Source organism: Martes martes (assembly GCF_963455335.1).
Source record: "Martes martes genome assembly, chromosome: 9".
Classification (NCBI taxonomy): domain Eukaryota; kingdom Metazoa; phylum Chordata; class Mammalia; order Carnivora; family Mustelidae; genus Martes; species Martes martes.
Window position 1 is genome coordinate 21601850 of NC_137896.1, and position 19371 is coordinate 21621220.

General features: G+C 50.4%; 1 protein-coding gene across 1 annotated transcript in view; it reads left to right on the forward strand.

Moving 5' to 3' along the window:
* Positions 1-19371, forward strand: part of MTCL2 (microtubule crosslinking factor 2) — a gene marked incomplete at both ends in the record, with an annotated part of 61054 nt that extends 41683 nt beyond the window's left edge. Inside the window, 9 exons of the mRNA XM_080814215.1 lie at positions 1674-1799; positions 2753-2983; positions 6095-6199; positions 7156-7323; positions 8865-9116; positions 10682-10753; positions 12006-12076; positions 13451-14801; positions 19219-19371. Of these exons, the coding sequence (XP_080670341.1) occupies positions 1674-1799; positions 2753-2983; positions 6095-6199; positions 7156-7323; positions 8865-9116; positions 10682-10753; positions 12006-12076; positions 13451-14801; positions 19219-19371 (2529 nt within the window). The remainder of the gene's footprint in view (positions 1-1673; positions 1800-2752; positions 2984-6094; positions 6200-7155; positions 7324-8864; positions 9117-10681; positions 10754-12005; positions 12077-13450; positions 14802-19218) is intronic.

The window sequence follows — 19371 nt, forward strand, 5'->3', positions numbered from 1 at the left end:
TTGTGGCCTTGGGCCTGTTCCCATTCTCTGGCTGCATCTTTCCGGCTTGTAACAAGTGGGTGGAGATTGTCGAATTTCTAGGATTCCCTCATCCTGAGCCCCTCCCCAGCCTTCTGAGTCTTCACCAGCACTTCATAATGAACCTGAAGTAGGAAAAGGCTCCTGTGGTTGGGATGGAGCCTCCCTGAGACTCCTGAGCCATGGAGAACCTTGTGCGTGTCCCACCCTGAGCACCCTTTTCTTCTGAACATCCCTGGGAAGGCAATTTTGTGGTCCCAGGAAGGCCAGTCTGCAAGTGCCCAGGGGAAGAAACTCTCTGGAAGCTGATGAATCAAACTCTTAAGTGGTCTGAGCTTCCTAGCAGCCATGGCAAAAAGGGAAAAACCAAAACATAACATGAAATAACTTAGTTCTCATTTTCTGAGAAAAGGAGATAGGCCAGTGCACCTGCATGCATTTGGTTATTGTTTCATTCAGCCACTCTTGACTGAGCGGTTACAACTTGCCAGGCTCTGTGTTTGGCACCGAGTCCAAGGAGAACTCCGCAAGAATCTTTCATATAAAATAGGCATATGAGATATACCTTAAGTCAGAGTGCCTTCCATCGCCAAGTTTCCATGTTATTGGCTAGGTAAAAAAAAAAAATTTTTTTTTCCACAGAGGGACATCTTGCTGTGCCTGGGAAGGTTTAATGTAGGAGTAGCAGATGATATTTCCTTTTTTTTTTTTCCTGCTTAACATGATAGCATAAGAATTTCCCTCTGTTACTAGAAATACTTAAAAAAATTTTAAATTGAAGCATAACACACATAGAAAAGCACTTGTAAGTGGACAGCTCCAATGACTTTCACAAACTGAACACTCCTTTGAAATCAGCGAGCTCATTAAGAAGCAGAGCCTGACCTATCCTTGAAGCCTCCCTTCTCGTCCCCATCCAGTCATCATCCTAACTTCTAATAGAATAGATTAGTTCTGCCTGTTTAGCTACAGTACTTATAAATACAATTTCCCCTCAAAACGTAGAGCTTTGTCTTTTTCTTAAGATTTTATTATATGGACATTATAAGCAACAAATAACTACAGCAAAATCCCAAAGCAGCATTGCAGGAAGATACATAGAAGGAGGTCAAGATCACAAGATTGTCGGTTAACCACTGTTCACATTTATGTGTGTGTCCCCGTGTCCTTTCTGTTTTTCTATTGGGGTATATACCCTTTTTAATTTTTTATTGAAGTATAATATAATGATATATATGCAACTAAGGACACTATCCTTAAGTGTACAGTTGAATGGACTTTTATGTATGCATAGACATGTTAACCACACCTATTAATCCCCTAATCTATCCAAATTGTTTCTGAATTTTTGTAGTTATAAACAATGAGACAATGAACATCTTTGTGAAGCCAACTTAACTTTCTCAAAATGTTATTTTCTTCCAATGAATTTCAAAGAGGGAAATTATCAAGGCAAAATTATAATAATAGCTAAATTTGATGTGCACTGTTTTGCTTAATTGTCATGACAACCCCTTGAAGTAGGGCCAGCCACTGTGCCTGATTTGTACTCCAGGGACAGCTTGGACCCCACTTAACTCTTGTCCTCTGACCACAGCTCTACCCCCCTACCCCCTACTCTCTCCGTGTGTCTGTGTCCCTCATCCTTATCCCAGATCAAGGAGCTGCAGCTGGTGCTGGCTGAGGCCCATGACAGCCTCCGGGGCCTACAGGAGCAGCTGTCCCAGGAGCGGCAGCTTCGGAAGGAGGAAGCCGACAACTTCAACCAGAAAATGGTCCAGGTGGGTGGTGCCCAGTGCCCGTCCCCCATACTGACTCCAGCTTCCCTGAACGGAAGGCAGAAACCTTGGGGCTCCATGGGTCTTCAGAAGGCAAAGGTATCGGGAAACTGGAGTTTCCTGGCCCTAGCCGTGCTTGATCGTGCATCAGCTCTACTGGGCTGGAATCCTGGGCTTGTCATTGATGGCCTGTGTGACCTCAGGCCAATCCTGTCTTCTCTCTAGGCCTCAGTTTCCCACCTATGACATACTGCTCCCATCAGAGCTGAAAACCTGTATCAGAAAGCCCAGAGGTCTGACTGCTAATCCAGGCTGGTAGTCCTGCTAATAGAAAGCATGTATTAAGCCCTTACTGTATGTCAGGGCAGTGCAGTGCTCTTTTCACACATTATGTCCTTTAGTCCTCAGGATTTCCCCTGTGAGGTGTCCCCATTTTATAGATGGGGAGACTGATGCCCAGGGAGCTGAAATGCTTGGCCCAGGTTGCATATCCAGGGTGAGATTCTAATCCCAGTCTCTGCTCTCTCAGTCATGACCTTGCATTCCTTCCTCAGGATTTGCATCTTCTCTCTCCTGGCATGCCCTTCGCGCTCGACATAGGTCATGCCTTCCTGCCCTCCTTGCTCACCTGCCCGGGTTCCTCATCAGATGTGAGAGTTCCCGTGAAACTTAGGCAGCCAGCATGTGCTCATTATGTGATGTCACGATTTTTACAGTGAGGCAGAGCCGGGTTCAAATCCCACTTCCCAGTGATCCGTAACTGATCGCTGTTGCTTTTATGAGTTTCTCTTCCCTGGAGTTTATCCCAACAGAGTGAGCTGATGTTGGTAGAGCCCCTGGGATCACCAACAGGCACCTCCCAAACTTTCCTCTCTGTCTTTATCTGAGGCCCGGAATGGGAAAGGGGAGTGCTGGGAAGACAGCTGAGGGTGCTCACGCTCCTGTCCCCCTCCCAGCTGAAGGAGGACCAGCAGAGGGCGCTCCTGAGGCGGGAGTTTGAGCTGCAGAGTCTGAGCCTCCAGCGGAGGCTGGAGCAGAAATTCTGGAGCCAGGAGAAGAACATGCTGGTGCAGGAGTCCCAGCAGTTCAAGCACAACTTCCTGCTGCTCTTCATGAAGCTCAGGTGGTTCCTCAAGCGTTGGCGGCAGGGCAAGATTTTGCCCAGCGAGGGGGATGACTTTCTTGAGGTATGGTTCCCTTGGGGCTGGGACTAGGGCAGGGCTTGGGGGGGAAGATGGGAGTGGACACCCAGGTGGCATTGACACAGCCCTGAGGCTCATCCCCAAGCCGTCAGCTTGCAGGCTTCCATCCCTGCATTTATTCACTCGTTCAGCTTCTGCTTGTTGAGAACTAACTCTTTACCAGACACTGTGGCTAGAGATACTGTGATGGAGACAGACGTGGTCCCTCCCCAAAGAGAGCTGATCGGTCTTTAACACCTCTCTAAGACTTGTTCATTTCCCTTTGCAATGAACCTCAGTCCTCAGCAGGCAACAGTATCTGGGTAAATTCAATAATCTAGTTTTGTTACTATGCCATTATGGGCCCATATAGTACATATGATTTTTTACTACTTTAAGGGATACATTGTATGGAGTAAAGTGCACACATCTTAAGTGTATAGCTGGTGAAGTTTTGTCATGTATGTCTGTACATGATGTGTAACAACTGAGCCACCCAGGCGCCGGATAAAAATCTTTAAAAAAAAGAGAGAGATATAGACATAATCAGGGCACCTGGGTGGCTCAGTGGGTTAAGTGTCTGCCTTCAGCTCAGGTCATGATCTCGGGGTCCTGGGATTGAGCCCCATGTCAGGCTCCCTGCTCAGTGAGAAATCAGCTTGTCCCTCTCCCTCTCCCTGCCCCCACTCATGCTTGCTCCCTTTGTCTTAAATAAATAAATAAAATCTTTTTAAAAAGATGTAAGCATAACCATATACATTGTTAAAAAAGATACATACACATGTATAAATATGATAGAAACACATATATGTGACTATATAAATAAACTATGTACATTCACACTCAAAGAATATGTGTCCACACACGCAGAATTTTACATGTGAAATGATAACTATACGTGTGAATGATTAAAAAAAAAACGGCTCAGGCATTGAGTATGGTATTCTAGATACTGTTTTAAGTACTTTAGGTGAATGATTGCATTTCATCTTTACAGATATGCTAAGATATGTAGATAATTATTGTTCCCATTCTACTGCAGATAAAGATCTTTGATTCCTTGCCTCAGTTCTGAAATCCAGAAGTTCTGAGAGAGCTGTTTTGGTTGTATCTAAACTCGTTCGGGAAAGATTGGCCTGACATTCATTTGGCAGTAAAACCTTTATTTATCCCATTTCGTGTTAATATTCATATGTTTATAGGGAAACATGAGTGTGCTTGAGCCTAGAGTGTTACACCAGGCCCTGCTGGGGCAGTGATACCCTGTAGAGTGTGGGTACCACATTGTCTTTCTAAACCCCCATGCATTTTGAATTCCCAGCACACCTGGCCCCAAGGATTTTGGAGAAAGAATCATGCACCTGTGTCTACAGACAGCCATAGTCTGTATGTTTAGATACTCATGACCAGGGACAGAATTGGGGTGTTTATTTAGGTAGGCCCTGACCTTCTCCCCCACCATACTCGGAGTACTTCCCAGTCTCAGTGTCTGCGCTGATATTAGAAACCCTTCTTCATTTGGTTTCTAGGACATCAGACTCTCTTGGGTTTCCTTCCACCTCACTGGTTGCTCTTTCTTGATCTCCTTGGCTGGATCCTCCTTTTCTCCTTGCCCTCTCTTAACGTCAGAATCCCCAAGGCTCAGCCCTTGGGCCACGTCTCTCCCTTATCGCCACCTGCCCCCTTGGGGAGCTTATCCAGGTACATGGCTTAAATGGCCTTCCTTGCATGTTGTAACTCTATCCAGAATCTATCTAGAGTCTGACACAGCCGCTCTGCCCTCCCTCCCGGCTGAGCCACCGTCACTTCTTGCCTGGATTTTCACTGTAGCCTCTTATGTGGTCTCCCGGCTCTGCACCTTTCTGCCAAGCACCTTGCATTCAGAATGGTGCGAGGAGGTACCCCAGGCGGCATGTACTGCATGTGGATGGCATCCCCTGGAGTTTTGTGTTGGGGGTTCTGTTGCTGCCCATTAAGCTTGGCAGCTGTGGCGATCCTGAGAAACCGCAAATCAGGTGGGCGTCCCTCCTCAGCTCACAGTCCTCCTCTGGCTCCCATTTTACCCAGAGCCGAAGCTGAAGTTCCTACAAGTCCCGGGCATGGGCGACCAGCCTTGTTCCGCATACCTGTCTCGCTTTCTCCGTGGCTCTCCTGCTTCCCTCACGCAGACATGTTCCCACCTCAGGACCTTTGCATCTGCTGTGCCCTTTCACCAGAATTCTCGACCTGCAGGTGTTCACATGGCTCATTCTCTCTTAGCTCTTTCAGGACTTTGCCTGAATACTAGTGTCTCTCTGAGGACCTCCTTGACCACCCACATGGAGCACTCCCCACCCCCAGCTCCTTGGCTTGCTCTTCTGCCCCGTGGAGCTTCGCTGTGTGACATTCTAGACAGTTAATCCCATTTCATATATTGCACTTATTTGTTAGTGTTCTTGCTACTGGAATGGAAGCTAAAGGGGATAATGGTTTTTGTCCATCTTGCTCACTGGTGTATCCCCAGCTCCGAACATGGGGCCTGGTGCACGGTAGGTTTTCAATAACTCTTTGTTGAGCGAATGATGAATGAATGCCCCAGTCAGAAGTTAGCTTCCTTCTGCTTCATTCCCACCCTGAACTAGTACCCTGGCTTCCTTGGCTGGCTCTGGACTTCTCTGCAGAATCCATCAGCAGCAAACCCCCTCCCAGGAAGGTTCCTTTCATCCACTCAAACCTTTGGTTGCCATTTCTATAATTATGGGAGTGCCCATGGCCCTTTTAATCCACCCGAAGGGCCTACCTGTTGACCCAGCCTGGCAATATGGTTATTTCTGAGAATGCCTCATGGCCCTTGGGGCAGAAGAGTTGATATGGGAGGACAGGGGGGCCTGCCTTTCCAGCTGTGCTCCTAGGTCTTGATGGTGCCCAGGAGCCAAAGTTAAAATCTGGGGAAATTAGTGTCCAACTAGAGTGCCTTTGGTCCACCCTGGACCATAAACCCCCATTCTTTTCTTCTTGCCTGGCTTTGTTGTACCCTTTCCATCTGGGCCACTAGCCTGAATCCCCTCTCCTGATGGTCAGACTCCCAGGCATGACACACCCTTCCAGCTCCTGTTGAATGCGGCTTTTTAAAAACAGGTAAATAGCATGAAGGAGCTGTACCTGCTAATGGAGGAAGAGGAATTAAACGCCCAGCATTCTGATAACAAGACCTGCGCAGGGGACAGCTGGACCCAAAACACGGTGCGTTCCCAGCCCAGTCCCAGTCCTGTCCTGCCCATGCTTCCTTTGTCTGTTTAACGATCGCTTCCTGCCTCCTTCCCTGATCTGTCTTGCATGGGTCACTGGAGCTGCGGAGGGCCATTACCTGGTTACTGGCCCCAGATACTTAGTGCTGTGGGGTTCAGAAGTCATCCAGGGCAGTGGACTGGGCGGTCACATGCAGGAGAGCTGTTAATTCTGTCTGGAGTGTAGGGGACAGTGTCACAGAGAAGGGGTAATAAGTGGCGGGTTTCGAAGGATGAATGGGAGCTTGCATACTAGAGAGTGGGAAAAAGGCCCTTTTGGACCTAGAGAGAGCTGTGTGTACCGAGGTGTGGCAGTGTATTCTGGGATTGGCTTCGGCTTGGGATGCATAGTGTGGGGGTAAGGACATCCAGTTGGGGTCATGTGAAGAGAGGCCTTGTGGTCTGGAGTCAGGAACTCTCAAATCAAGCCATGGGGCAGAGAGAGCGATGGAGTCGGGCCACCAGGGTCATACACAGTGAACTTGGGTAGGTGGGAGACAGGTCATAGGCCCAGGAGAGAGGATGGGGACTGAGTCAGGCTGTCAGGGAGGCTGCATATTTGGGATTCCCCATGTGGCCCATGGTGGGTCAGAGAGGCACATCTTGGGCAAGGATGAAGACCCGGGGCCTAGAGTCTGCAGAAGCTCGAAGAAGCCGGAGTCCATCGCACATTTAGGTTGAATAATAATTGCTGTGACCTCAGAGTATTTTTGTTCATGTGAGGCTGGGGCACGTGTCAACCTAGGAGGTGGCCAGGCCTGGGCTCAGCTGGGTGAGATGGCTTGGGGAGGCCCTGGGGTTTGCTTGAGACCGGGCAGAGTCCCAGGCTGGACTCTGAGTGAGTGTTCCCAGCCCAGGCTCCCCTTCCCACCCTTCTGAAGGTCCTGACCCGGGCCTTGCCCCTTTCTGCAGCCCAATGAGTATATCAAGACACTGGCCGACATGAAAGTGACGCTGAAGGAGCTGTGCTGGCTGCTGCGGGATGAACGCCGTGGTCTGACTGAGCTCCAGCAGCAGTTTGCTAAGGCCAAGGCCACCTGGGAGACAGAGCGGGCAGAGTTGAAGAGCCATACTGCTCAGGTGAGTCCCCTACCTGTCAGAGACATTGCCCTCTTTGCTCTTTCCTCTTCTAAGCCCCCATAGCTGTCAGACCTGGGAGCACGATGCTCAAGCCGTGCTCCTAAGAAGCATAGGAACCCCTTCACTTCTTGAGACCCAGAGAGGGCAAGAGACTACCTTGAAGCACACAGCAAGGGTCCCAGAAACACGGGACTGGGAGTCGTGGGTCCGAGGAAGGAATGTGAGGGACTGACAAATGGGCACGGGACATCACTGGCCCATCTGCTGCACCATGGGTTCCCAGGTGAGGCCAGATGCTTTAATACATGTCTGCGCCTGGTGATGTCCTTCACATACATGGCCAGGCTTCTGCTGCCTGCTGTCTTCATTCGCTCCCCCCGCCCCTTCTCATAAGCATCCCCTTTGTCTCTTGCTAGCTGGCTTTGTTTTACTCCTTTCACACAAACTGAGGGATTCCCCTCCCCACAACCCAGTGTGACCACGGGGCCTTAACAAGGAGCCCTGGAGGTGTGTGGTCTCTGCTGTGTGCGCAGAGGCAAGTTGCTGCCCTCCTCTGGTCTGAAAAGTGAGAGGGTGGGTTTCCTCCCACTCAGAGAGAATGCCCTGACCATCACCAGCAACCCCCCTGCCTCAGCTCTTCAGGTCCCAGCTTCCTCCAAGCCTGCCCTTGCCGCTGTTGCCCTCCTGGGCATCACGGGCCCCGTCGGGGTGTGGGCATGACAATCACTGCTGGACAGGTAACAAAACCAGCACGGAAGGGTTAAGTTTCTTTCCCAAGGTCATCCAGCTAGTAAGTAGCAGACCTGACTTTTGCTCCCCAAACCTCTGCCCCTGCTGGCTTTTCATTACCATGATCCCAGCTTCTTCCCAGTGCTCACAACCTTCTGGCTTCCCCATGTCACCCTCCTTTCCTCTGAATGTTCCTGCTGCTCCCCAAACCCCATCATTCCGGGTGCCCCCTTACCCACTGGGAAGCTGACTGGCCCCTGTGGGGGTTCATGGACCACAGCCTGGGGGATCTGGGGTACACTGATGCTTGAGGCTGCATGTTTACCTCCTCCCACCAGGCCGTCACACTGGACTGATTCCTGCGCACATTCATTGTGTGACTGTGGGTGCATGCCCCCCCCCACCCATAAACCCAGACCACTTGTGAGAGGTGATGAAATACGAGAAGCAATAACTAGGAAACCCTCCCATTTTGTAGCTCTGTGACCCGGGACAAATAACTTAACCTCTTCGAGCCTCTTTCTCCTCTGCAAGGTATCGTAAAAGGTAGTTGTCTTGCTGAGGTTTCACAAGGGTGCTGAGACAATGCTTGAGAAGCCCTTAGTGTGTGGAAAGCGCTCCTTGCGAGCCCTGATTGTGAGGAGGGCTCAGTTCTGCGTGCGGTAGTCCTAGCCGGTGGGGGGCCTTCTGAGCAAGAGCTCTCCCCCCACCCTGCCACCTCCCCCTGCTGGGAAGGAAGGTGGCTGGATCAGGGGCAGAGGGGAAGGGTCTCCTGGTCCCAGCCACCCAGTTTGCTTTTCCTTCTGCTGCAGATGGAGCTGAAGGCTGGCAAGGGGGCTGGGGAGCGGCCGGGGCCGGACTGGAAGGCCGCCCTCCAGAGGGAGCGTGAGGAGCAGCAGCACCTGCTGGCAGAGTCCTACAGCGCCGTCATGGAGCTGACACGGCAGCTGCAGATCAGCGAGCGCAACTGGAGCCAGGAGAAGCTGCAGCTGGTGGAGCGGCTACAGGGTGAGAAGCAGCAGGTGGAGCAGCAGGTCAAGGAGCTGCAGAACCGCTTGAGCCAGGTGAGGCCTGCTGCAGCCACCATGGGGCTCCCTATGGGAGAGGTCTGGGGCTGGGCTCTCCTTCAGTTACGGCTGGATCCAGGCGCTCAGAGAACGCATGAGGTGCTAAGTCCGTCTCTCTGCCAGTCTGTCAGGCTTGCTTTCCTCTGTGCTTTATTCATAAGCAAGCTGTCCTCAGATAGGGTTGCTGTTTTGTGCTTGAATCTTGCTGGCTTACCAAAGGCAATGGAAAGAGTTTCCCTTTTCCACAAGGCTGATTGGCCAGTTGTAAGTCATGTGCCTACCCTTAGAGCCTACCGAACCCTGAAAATTTGGGAAAATTAGAGTCCTCTGGCCAAAAGAGGGGGCATGGGAAAAAAGCCATCGTGGACTGTTACACCCTACCACAGTTCGCATCGTGTACCCAGCAGCCGCTTACCAAGCTGCTCTGCGCACTCTTTATTTTATTTTATTTTAATTAAATTATTATTTTAATTATTATTTCCCCTAGGAGTACATGTCTGTGTATCATCAGTCTTACACATTTCACAGCACTCACCATAGCACATACCCTCCCCAATGTCCATAACCCAGCCACCCTCTCCCTCACCGTCTTCAAGAACCCTCAGTTTGTTTCGTGAGATTAAGAGTCTCTTATGGTTGGTCTCCCTCCCAATCCCATCTTGTTTCATTTTTTCCCTCCCTACCCTCCATGATCCCCCCGCCCTGCCCCTCAAATTCTTGTCAGAGAGATCATATGATAATTGCCTTTCTTTGATTGACTTACTTCGCTTAGCATAATATACTCTAGTTCCAGCCACGTCATTGCAAATGGCAAGATTTTGTGCTTTTTGATGGCTACATAGTATTCCAGTTTGTGTGTGTGTGTGTGTGTGTGTGTGTGTGTGTGTGTGTGTACACCACATCTTCTTTATCCGTTCATCTGTTGATGGACATTTAGGTTCTTTCCATAGTTTGGCTCTTGCACCACTCTTTATGTTGACTCTTTTCCTTGGTTTTACTTTTTCTTTTAATTACATAAATCAGGACTTTATATAAGACCCAGATAGTGCAAAAGCACACTCCAGCCCATTCCTTCCCTTTCTTGCCACTTACATTTATATTCACAGAGATCGTTTTGGTGTTTTATCGATAACATAATCGTAAGATACATATCGTTTATACTTACTCGCCTCTTGCATAGAGAGCTGTTCAGGGCAGAGTGTAGAGGCTGGCCTCATTTCTAGTGCTGGACTCCCCACCCTGCTCGTTCAGCTGTGGCTTCGCTGACCTAGCCAGCCCAGGAACTGCAGCATGAAGTGGCCTAGGAGTGACAGTGGGGACTGGAGCAGATGGGAGGGCATCCATAAGGATGCCCGTAAGTGGTTGCTTTCATGGTCATGTTTCCAGATGGTTCCAAATCCATCTTTTGGTGGCTCGGAGCTACTGCCTGCTGGGAAGATGGTTCCTCGTCCATAACTGGGTCGTCCAGGCTACGAGCATAGCCTAGGGACTGGCCCTGCACAGAGTGAGGCCCCACTTGCCAGCCTTGCCTGCCACTGACCCTCCTCTTTACCCTTGCCCAGCTACAGAAGGCCGCTGAACCCTGGATCCTGAAGCACTCAGACTTGGAGAAGCAGGACAACAGCTGGAAAGAGGTAAGCAGGGTAGCAGGCCCTCCGTGTTCTCTTGGCTCCTGGCCACACTGCCAGGTCCCTCTCTTGGGGGCGATGTGACAGGGAGGAAGCTAACTCTGGCCACCCCCTTGGTCACCCCCGTACATTTTGGGCTTCTCAGTTCTGGGATCTCTACCTTGTTATTCCAGCCGATGGCTGGGGACTTGTGAGGAGCTATCTGTCAGCTCTGTCCTTCCATGCCTGGGAGAGAGACCGGCTGTCTCTGTGTCCTTGGCCAGACGCTTGCTCTCTCGTGGTTTCAGCTGTGCCTTTCTAAAAAGCCAGGACTCTGAATAGCTGTGTGGTCCTGAGAGAGTCACTTTCCCTCTCTGGGCTCCAGTTGCCTCCGTGGTAAAATGAGAATCACATTCTCATGTAGAATACCCTCCCTGTGGAGACTGGTTAGGTCGCTTCGGTGAAATTTGCTCCTAAGCTTCAGGGGCCTTATCCATTACAGTGACATTCTCAGTAACCAAATAGTGACCATACCAGCTCTTTGCTCAGAACAGCCCGAGGAAGTTAGGAGATTTGGTTGCAAGCCACAAACACTAACTGTGGGGAACTGAGGCATGAGAGGATTTAATGGGGGCTCAAAAGGGCTGGTGGTGCAGGTTCAGAAAAACAGGTGCAAGTCCCAGGGGACCTGCTTTGGAACTAGGGGGAAGACAAGCCCTGAGCAGGAATCTTGAGGTCACTGCTGTCACCACCAACTGAACTGTGGCCACTGGCTGCTTTCTTGATGCCACCACATTCAGAAAAACTTTTAAAAATACTCTTTCCAGGGTGCCTGGGGGCTCGGTCATTAAGCATCTGCCTTCGGCTCGGGTCGTGCTCCCAGGGTTCTGGGATCGACCCACCTTGGTCTCTCTGCTCAGCGGGAAGCCTGCTTCTCCTTCTCCCACTCCCCCTGTTAATAGTTCCTCTCTCTCCATCTTTCTCTCTCTCTCTCTCTCTCTCTGTCAAATAAATAAATAAATAATAAAAAGCCTCTTTCCTTGGGGTTTTCTCTTGGAGCTCTGATTGGCCAAGCTTGGATCACATACCTATGGAGGGAGTGTTAGACCCGCTATAGCCAGAAACTGACCAGCAGGCATTCCAGATCAGTGCTGACATCACTCCTGTTTTATAAGAGGAGACTGGGGCATGGGATCCCAGGTCGTCTTGCACTGACTTCTTGTCCCCTTCCCTTGGTGCACTGGTGGCCAGAACTCACCCTTTCTCTCTTCCTTGACAGACACAGAGCGAGAAGATTCTGGACAAGGAGGCAGTTTCTGAAGCTGACCTTGGGGGCACCGCCTTAAAAAGGTGCTGGCATCCCCTCCCCCTGCCCTGCCCTCCAGCCCCTCCCCTGCCCCGTCCTTCAGACGCCTCTCCCTGCTCCACCCCTTTGCTTGTCTTTTTTCCCTCCCCACCCCCCCACTCCCCGTGCCCACCATGACATCTCAGCGGAGCTGGGAGAACCTTGGGATATGGTTTATGTGGAACCAAAGCCACTCAGGAGCCAGGAAGCTAGGGAGAATGAGAATTCCAGCCCGTGATTTTTCTTGTTTGTTTGCTAGTGGACATGCATGAAAACCCGGGGCCGCATATATCCTAGCTTTGAAAGTAACTGTTCATCTCCTCTTATGGTTCCTTCTCCCCATATCTGGAGTTAGGGGAATCAGGCTGGGCTTCCGTTCTGGAATTACTGTGCAGCTTCCTCTGGGCCTGGCTCTGTGCTATGGCCATGGAGACCCCGAGGCTGTTGGGGACGTGTCTGCACTCTTAGGAAACCCATGAATAGAACAAGGGCAACAGAATCCCATCAGAGCCGTCAGAGCAACCTCACGCCAGGCGGTCTGGGGTAGGAGGGTAGGTTCTGGAGTCAGAGGGTAGGGTATGAACTCCCACTCTGCCATTTCCTAGAGTAGTGTGACATTGGTTGATACTTGCCATCTGTCTCTAGTGGGGATAATAGGAGCTGTCTGCTGCAGTTCCTAGAGGGCCAAATGATCTGGCCTCTGAGATGCAGTTAGGTCCGCCTGGCACTTCCAGTCATCAGACAACACGTGCCATGTCTGCTAGACATGGGGACATCTTATTTGGGTTCCCCAAAAGCAGACACAGGATTTGAGAACTTGTCTCAAAGATCTCGAGACAAGGATCTGAGTGCAAATGGTTTATTTGGGAAGGGATTTGGGAAACACTGAAGTGACACGGGGAAGGGAAGGCAGCCGGTAAAGGGGGATGTTGTCATTCTGTGGACAACCGAAGCTCCGTTTCGCCGAGGAACTCTGGGGGCCAGAGCAGAACGGGCAACGCAGAGTTCTCCCACCCACGGATCAAGGAGGCCGGGTCCTGAGCCACGAGATCCACCCATTCTTGAGGGCTGTGTCTAGGGGCCAGACTCTGTGATATTTGTAGCTTCTTCTGTGTGGCGGCCAAGTGGGCCCTTGCAGGCACAGAAAAGCCTTTCGTGGAGAGTAGCAGGTGTTCACCGTGTTAACGTGTTGGGTACATAGGGGCAGGTGCCGAGGTGGCGTGGGGCTGAGCACCAACAGTGTCTTCCACAAGAGGTGAGCCAGACGGCCGTGGCCCTAGCCCTTGTGCAGTGCGGGGACCAGGAAGTAAGAACAAAGTGTCTGCTCCTTGTCTGTTTTCTCCCATTAACGTTGCTCTTTTCTCCTCCGCTTCTCCCAGGACCAAATCTGTTTCCTCCATGTCTGAATTTGAAAGTTTGCTTGACTGTTCCCCCTACCTTGCGGGGGACGCGGCCCGGGGTAAGAAGCTGCCCAACAACCCCGCCTTTGCCTTTGTGGGCCCCCAGCCAGTGGACCCGGAGAAGGAGGGCCAAGAGCAGCCAGGGCTCTCGCCACGGGACTGCAACCGCCTGGGCCCCCTGGGCTGCCAGGAGCCCGCGGGGAGGCAGATGCAGCGCAGCTACACGGCTCCCGACAAGACGGGCATCCGCGTGTACTATAGCCCCCCAGTGGCCCGGCGCCTGGGCGTCCCCGTGGTCCACGACAGGGAGGGCAAGATCATCATCGAGCCCGGCTTCCTTTTCACCACGGCCAAGCCCAAAGAGTCGGCTGAGGCCGACGGGCTGGCCGAGAGCTCCTATGGCCGCTGGCTCTGCAATTTCTCCCGGCAGCGCTTGGACGCGGGCTCAGGGGGCAGCCCTGCGGCACCGGGCCCCAGCTTCCCAGCCGCCCTGCACGACTTTGAGATGTCTGGCAACATGAGTGATGACATGAAGGAGATCACCAACTGTGTGCGCCAGGCCATGCGCTCGGGCTCCCTGGAGAGGAAGGTCAAGAGCACGTCCAGCCAGACGGTGGGCCTGGCCAGCGTGGGCACGCAGACCATCCGCACAGTCAGCGTGGGCCTGCAGACCGACCCCCCCCGCAGCAGTCTCCACGGCAAGAGCTGGTCACCCCGCAGCTCCTCGCTGGTGTCTGTGCGCAGCAAGCAGATCTCCTCCTCCCTGGACAAGGTGCACTCGCGCATCGAGCGGCCGTGCTGCTCCCCCAAGTATGGCTCACCGAAGCTCCAGAGGCGCTCCGTGTCCAAGCTGGACAACGCCAAGGACCGCAGCCTCTGGAACCTGCACCAGGGCAAGCAGAATGGCTCGGCCTGGGCCCGCTCCACCACCACGCGGGATAGCCCCGTGTTGAGGAACATCAACGATGGGCTGTCCAGCCTCTTCAGTGTGGTGGAGCACTCGGGAAGCACAGAGTCTGTCTGGAAACTGGGTATGTCCGAAGCCCGGGCCAAGCCTGAACCTCCTAAGTACGGCATCGTGCAGGAGTTCTTCCGCAACGTGTGTGGCCGGGCCCCAAGCCCCACGTCTGCAGCGGGGGAGGAGAGCACCAAGAAGCCGGAACCCCTCTCCCCAGCCAGCTACCATCAGGCGGAGGGCATGGCCAGGATTCTGAACAAGAAGACAGCCAAGTCGGGTGGCAGTGAGGAGGCCAGACTCTCGGTGCTCCCCCAGGTGGGGAAAGATGGTGTCCCCCGGGACGGAGATGGAGCCACAGCCCTTCCCAATGAGGTAGGTGGGTGGGGGTCTACTCTTTTTCTTGGGAGCGGGGAGGTTGACTTAGAAGGTCCAAAGTCTCTTGGTTTTCAAACTCAGGAATATGGTTGTATGTTTCATTAAGTCCTTTTGCTGGTCTAGAAAGAGGGGTTGGTGGTGGGGGTGGCACCTGGCTGGCTCAGTCAGTAGAGCATGTGACTCTTGGTCTCAGAGTTGTGAGTCCAAACTCCATGTTGGGTGTAGAGCCCACTTATAAATGAATAAATAAATGGATGGATGGATGGATGGATGGAAGGAATGGGGGTTAGAAGGCCCCAGACCTGGAACAACAGACCTGATGGACCCACGGTCTGAAAAGCAAGAGACAAGTGAGCGAGGCTTCACTAGCTGCTTTGCCTGCACGCGGCAGAGATCGCTAGCATCCACTCCAGGGAACACTAACTGCTCTCCTGCATCAGTGTGTTGGGGCCAGCTGATCTGGTCCATGAGAGATCATTGTGTGCATCTCTGTGTTCAGTAAAACACCTTGGCACCTTGATATTGGCCGTAGTGGGAGGACTTACACCATGGAGATTGACAAATACTCCAGATCCGGGCTTTTCCCCTCACTCCTGGAAAATTAGTTATTTAACATTTTCTAATGTTAAATAGCCCCTGCCCAGCCCCCTAAGACTCCATGCCTAGGTGCTTTCATTTTCTCTGAGAATCTTTTTTTTTTTTTTTTTCTTAAGATTTTATTTATTTATTTGACAGACAGAGATCACAAGTAGGCAGAGGCAGACAGAGAGAGAGAGGGAAGCAGGCTATCTGCCGAGCAGAGAACCCGATGTGGGGCTTGATCCCAGGACCCTGGGATCATGACCTGAGCCGAAGGCAGAGGCTTTAACCCACTGAGCCACCCAGGCGCCCCTCCCTGAGAATCTTTTGCTGCACATCCCACTCCTGATAACAATTTCAGATTTGGTTTGGGATTATTTGCATGTTAGTCAAAGAATGTGTATAAGTTAGTTTTCCAGAAAGGGAAATGGTGAGATAGCTTATGGATCCCAAGCACAAGGACACAAAGGCCTCAGCACCTTCTCTGTCTCTCTCTCCTCTCCCTCGAGCTTTGTTTTCTCTGATGTCCGCTTTCTTCCTCTGTCCCTCTGCTGCATTTACATGTGTGGTCCCAGCTTTGCTTTTTATGACATCTTCTAGTTCAAGCACCTGAGACTGACTCAGATCCCTCCATCCCAGTTCCACATTCCTAGAAGAAAGAAGAAACTGTGATTGGTTTAACTTGGGTCCAGTGTACCCCCATGGTCTAATTAGCTGTGGTCAGGGGTGGTATCATGGGGCCTGCAGTGCACTCGGTGAAGATCGCAGGTGGGGGCGCAGAGAGGTGGCATGGGCTAGGCCTGGCCCATTCGTATGAATTGTATGTTTAGGTGGTTTCTAGGTTTTCCCTACCGTACATAATGCTGTGGTGGACATATTGGTACAAAAACATTTGTCCACATTTTGGATTATTTCCTTAGGTTTAAGTTGCAGCAATGGGATTATGGGATAAAAGAATATAAAAATTTAAAGGCCTTTGATAAATGTTGCCAAATTGTTTTTTTTTAAAAGATCAAAACATTTTTTTTATTAGCTTCAGAGGTAGAATTTAGTCTTTTCATCAGTTGTATACAACACCCAGTGCCCTCCTTAATGCCTATCACCCAATTACCCCATCTCCCACCCTCCTCCCCTCCAACACCCCTCAATTTGTTTCCTAGAGTTCAGTGTCCCTTATGGTTTGCCTACCTCTCGATTTTCATCTATACACATGTATGTACACACACACACACACACACACACACACACACACACAGCCTGTTGGTTCTGTTTCTCTAGAGAACCCTGATACAGTGGGTGTGTTTAGTCTGTGAGAATTCAATAAGGCATATTTTTATCATATGTTCAGTATGTACATTAAACTGAAAAAAGATTTTTAAGTATGGACAGCTGGTTGAGAGTATAGAGAAATAAAACATTAACCGCAGGGGCGCCTGGGTGGCTTAGTCGGTTAAGCATCTGCCTTTGGTTCAGGTCGTGGTCCTGGGGTCCTGGGATCAAACCCCATATCGGACACCCAATAAGCAGGGAGCCTGCTCCTCCCTCTCCCTCTGCCCTTCCCCCCTGCCTGTGCTCTTTTTTGTGCATACTGTCTCTCTCTTTCAGTCAAATAAATAAATATCTTTTTTAAAAAAACACAAAAAACACTAACCACATACTAGTAGAGGCTGTAGAAATTGGGCACACTCTTTTGAAAGACAGTTTGGTGGGGGCAGCTGGCTGGCTCAGTCAGTGGAGCACAGAACTTTCGATCTCAGGGTTGTGAGCTCAAGCCCCCATGGCTGTACTTAAAAAAATTTTTTTAAACCAATAGGCTGTGTGTATGTATGTGTGTCCGTGTGTCTTTGTGTCTGTGTACGTGTGTGTATAGAGAAAGACAGATTTATTATAAGGAAGTGGTTCCCACAGTTATGGAGACTGACATGTCCTAAGAATACAGAGTAAGGTAGAGCAAGCTGGAGACCCAGGAGAGCTGATGGTTTATTCTAGTCCGAGCTCAAAAACCTGAGAACCAAGAGAGCCAGTGATGTTATTCCAGTACAGCACATGTAGCTAATGTAGTTCCAGTCCTAAGGCCACCAGGCAAGAAGAATTCTTTCTTTTTTTTTTTTTTAAAGATTTTATTTATTTATTTGACAGACAGATCACAAGTAGGCATAGAGGCAGACAGAGAGAGAAGGGAGGAAGCAGGCTCCCTGCTGAGCAGAGAGCCCGATACGGGGCTCGATCCCAGGACGCTGGGATCATGACCCGAGCCGAAGGCAGCGGCTTTAACCCACTGAGCCACCCAGGCGCCCCAGAAGAATTCTTTCTTATTCTGGGAGAGTCAGCCCTTTTGTTCTATTCAGACCTTTGACTGATTAGATGAGGCCCACCCACACTAGAGAAGGCAATCTGCTCCAGAAGCAACCTCACAGAAGCTCTCAGGGTAATGTGTGACTAGATACCTGGGCACCCTGTGGCCCAGTCAAGTTGACACATAAAATTAACTATCACATCCATGGGATCATATATACATCAAGAGACAAAGGTACAAGCTGGCTGTATTTTGAATATTGATTTTATTTTATTTTTATTTATTTTAAGATTTTTATATATTTATTTGACACAGAGAGAGATCACAAGTAGGCAGAGAGGCAGGCAGAGAGAGAGGAGGAAACAGGCTCCCCGCTGAGCAGAGAGCCCCATGTGGGGCTCAATCCCAGGACCCTGAGATCATGACCCGAGCCGAAGGCAGAGGCTTCACCCACTGCGCCATCTAGGTGCCCCTTGAATATTGATTTTAAAGTTGAGCCAAGTATTTTTCAGTATGTAAAATGTGCATGTTACCCATTGACCTGGTAGTTCTTCTAAGAGTGTAGCCTATGGAAATATTCACAGAGGTGGGAGAATATACTTATATAAATAAATAAATGTATGGCATTATTGGTAAAAATTGCTAATATTGGGACACCTGGGTGGCTCAGTCATTAAGCATCTGCCTTTGGCTCAGGTCATGATCCCAGGGTCCTGGGATTGAGTCCTGCATCAGGCTCCTTGCTTAGTAGGGAGCCTGCTTCTCCCTCTGCCTGCTGTACCCCGTGGTAGTGCTCCCTCTTTCTCTCTTTCTGACAAATAAAGAAATAAAATCTTAAAAAAAAAAGAAAGAAAAATTGCTAACATTTATTAATACTTCATAGGCACTATGCGAAATGCTTTGAGTATTATATTTGATTTGACCCTCACAACAATTTTGAGAAAAGTATCATGTCCTTCATCTTAGAAGGAAATTAAAGTTCAGCGAGGTTAAGCAACTTACCCAAGGGAATGACAGGGCTGGGATTTGAACCAAGCAATCTAGTTCTATACCAGCATTTCTAATCATTATTGCTGGTGTGTTGATAATAGTAAAAAAAAAGAGAAACTACCTAAAATGCACATAAACCACGAATTGGATAAATAAGGTATTTCTATTCAGTAGAGTAGCATATAGCCACTAAAAGGAAGAAATCTAGGTATACATAGTGACAGAAAAGTGTTTATGTTTTGCAGTTACAGAATAGGCAGTAAGAGGATTTTGATAAGCGTATGCTTGTGCAACGTTGAGAATTTATCTTTGGACAACACCCACTTTCTTCTCTGTATATCCCAGAATTCATTACATTCTGGAATGTTATTTATGAATACTCTAATAGGAGAAAAACAATTTAAAGAAATTGGTCCAGAGAGGGGCCACAGTCCCTGGGAACTGGTCCCCAGGCACGGCTGGGTCCAAATTCCTTTCCTGGCCAACCATGTAGCCCCTGGGTGGTCAGTGCCTCTTAGCTCCTCCTGACTTCATCCTCCCTTCTCCTAGGATGCTGTCTGTGACTGTAGCACCCAGTCTCTCACCTCCTGCTTCACCCGGCCGTCCCGCTCTGCCCTCCGCCACTCTCCTTCCAAGTGCCGGCTGCACCCTTCAGAGTCCAGCTGGGGTGGGGAAGAGAGGGCAGCTCCCCCCAGCGAGTGA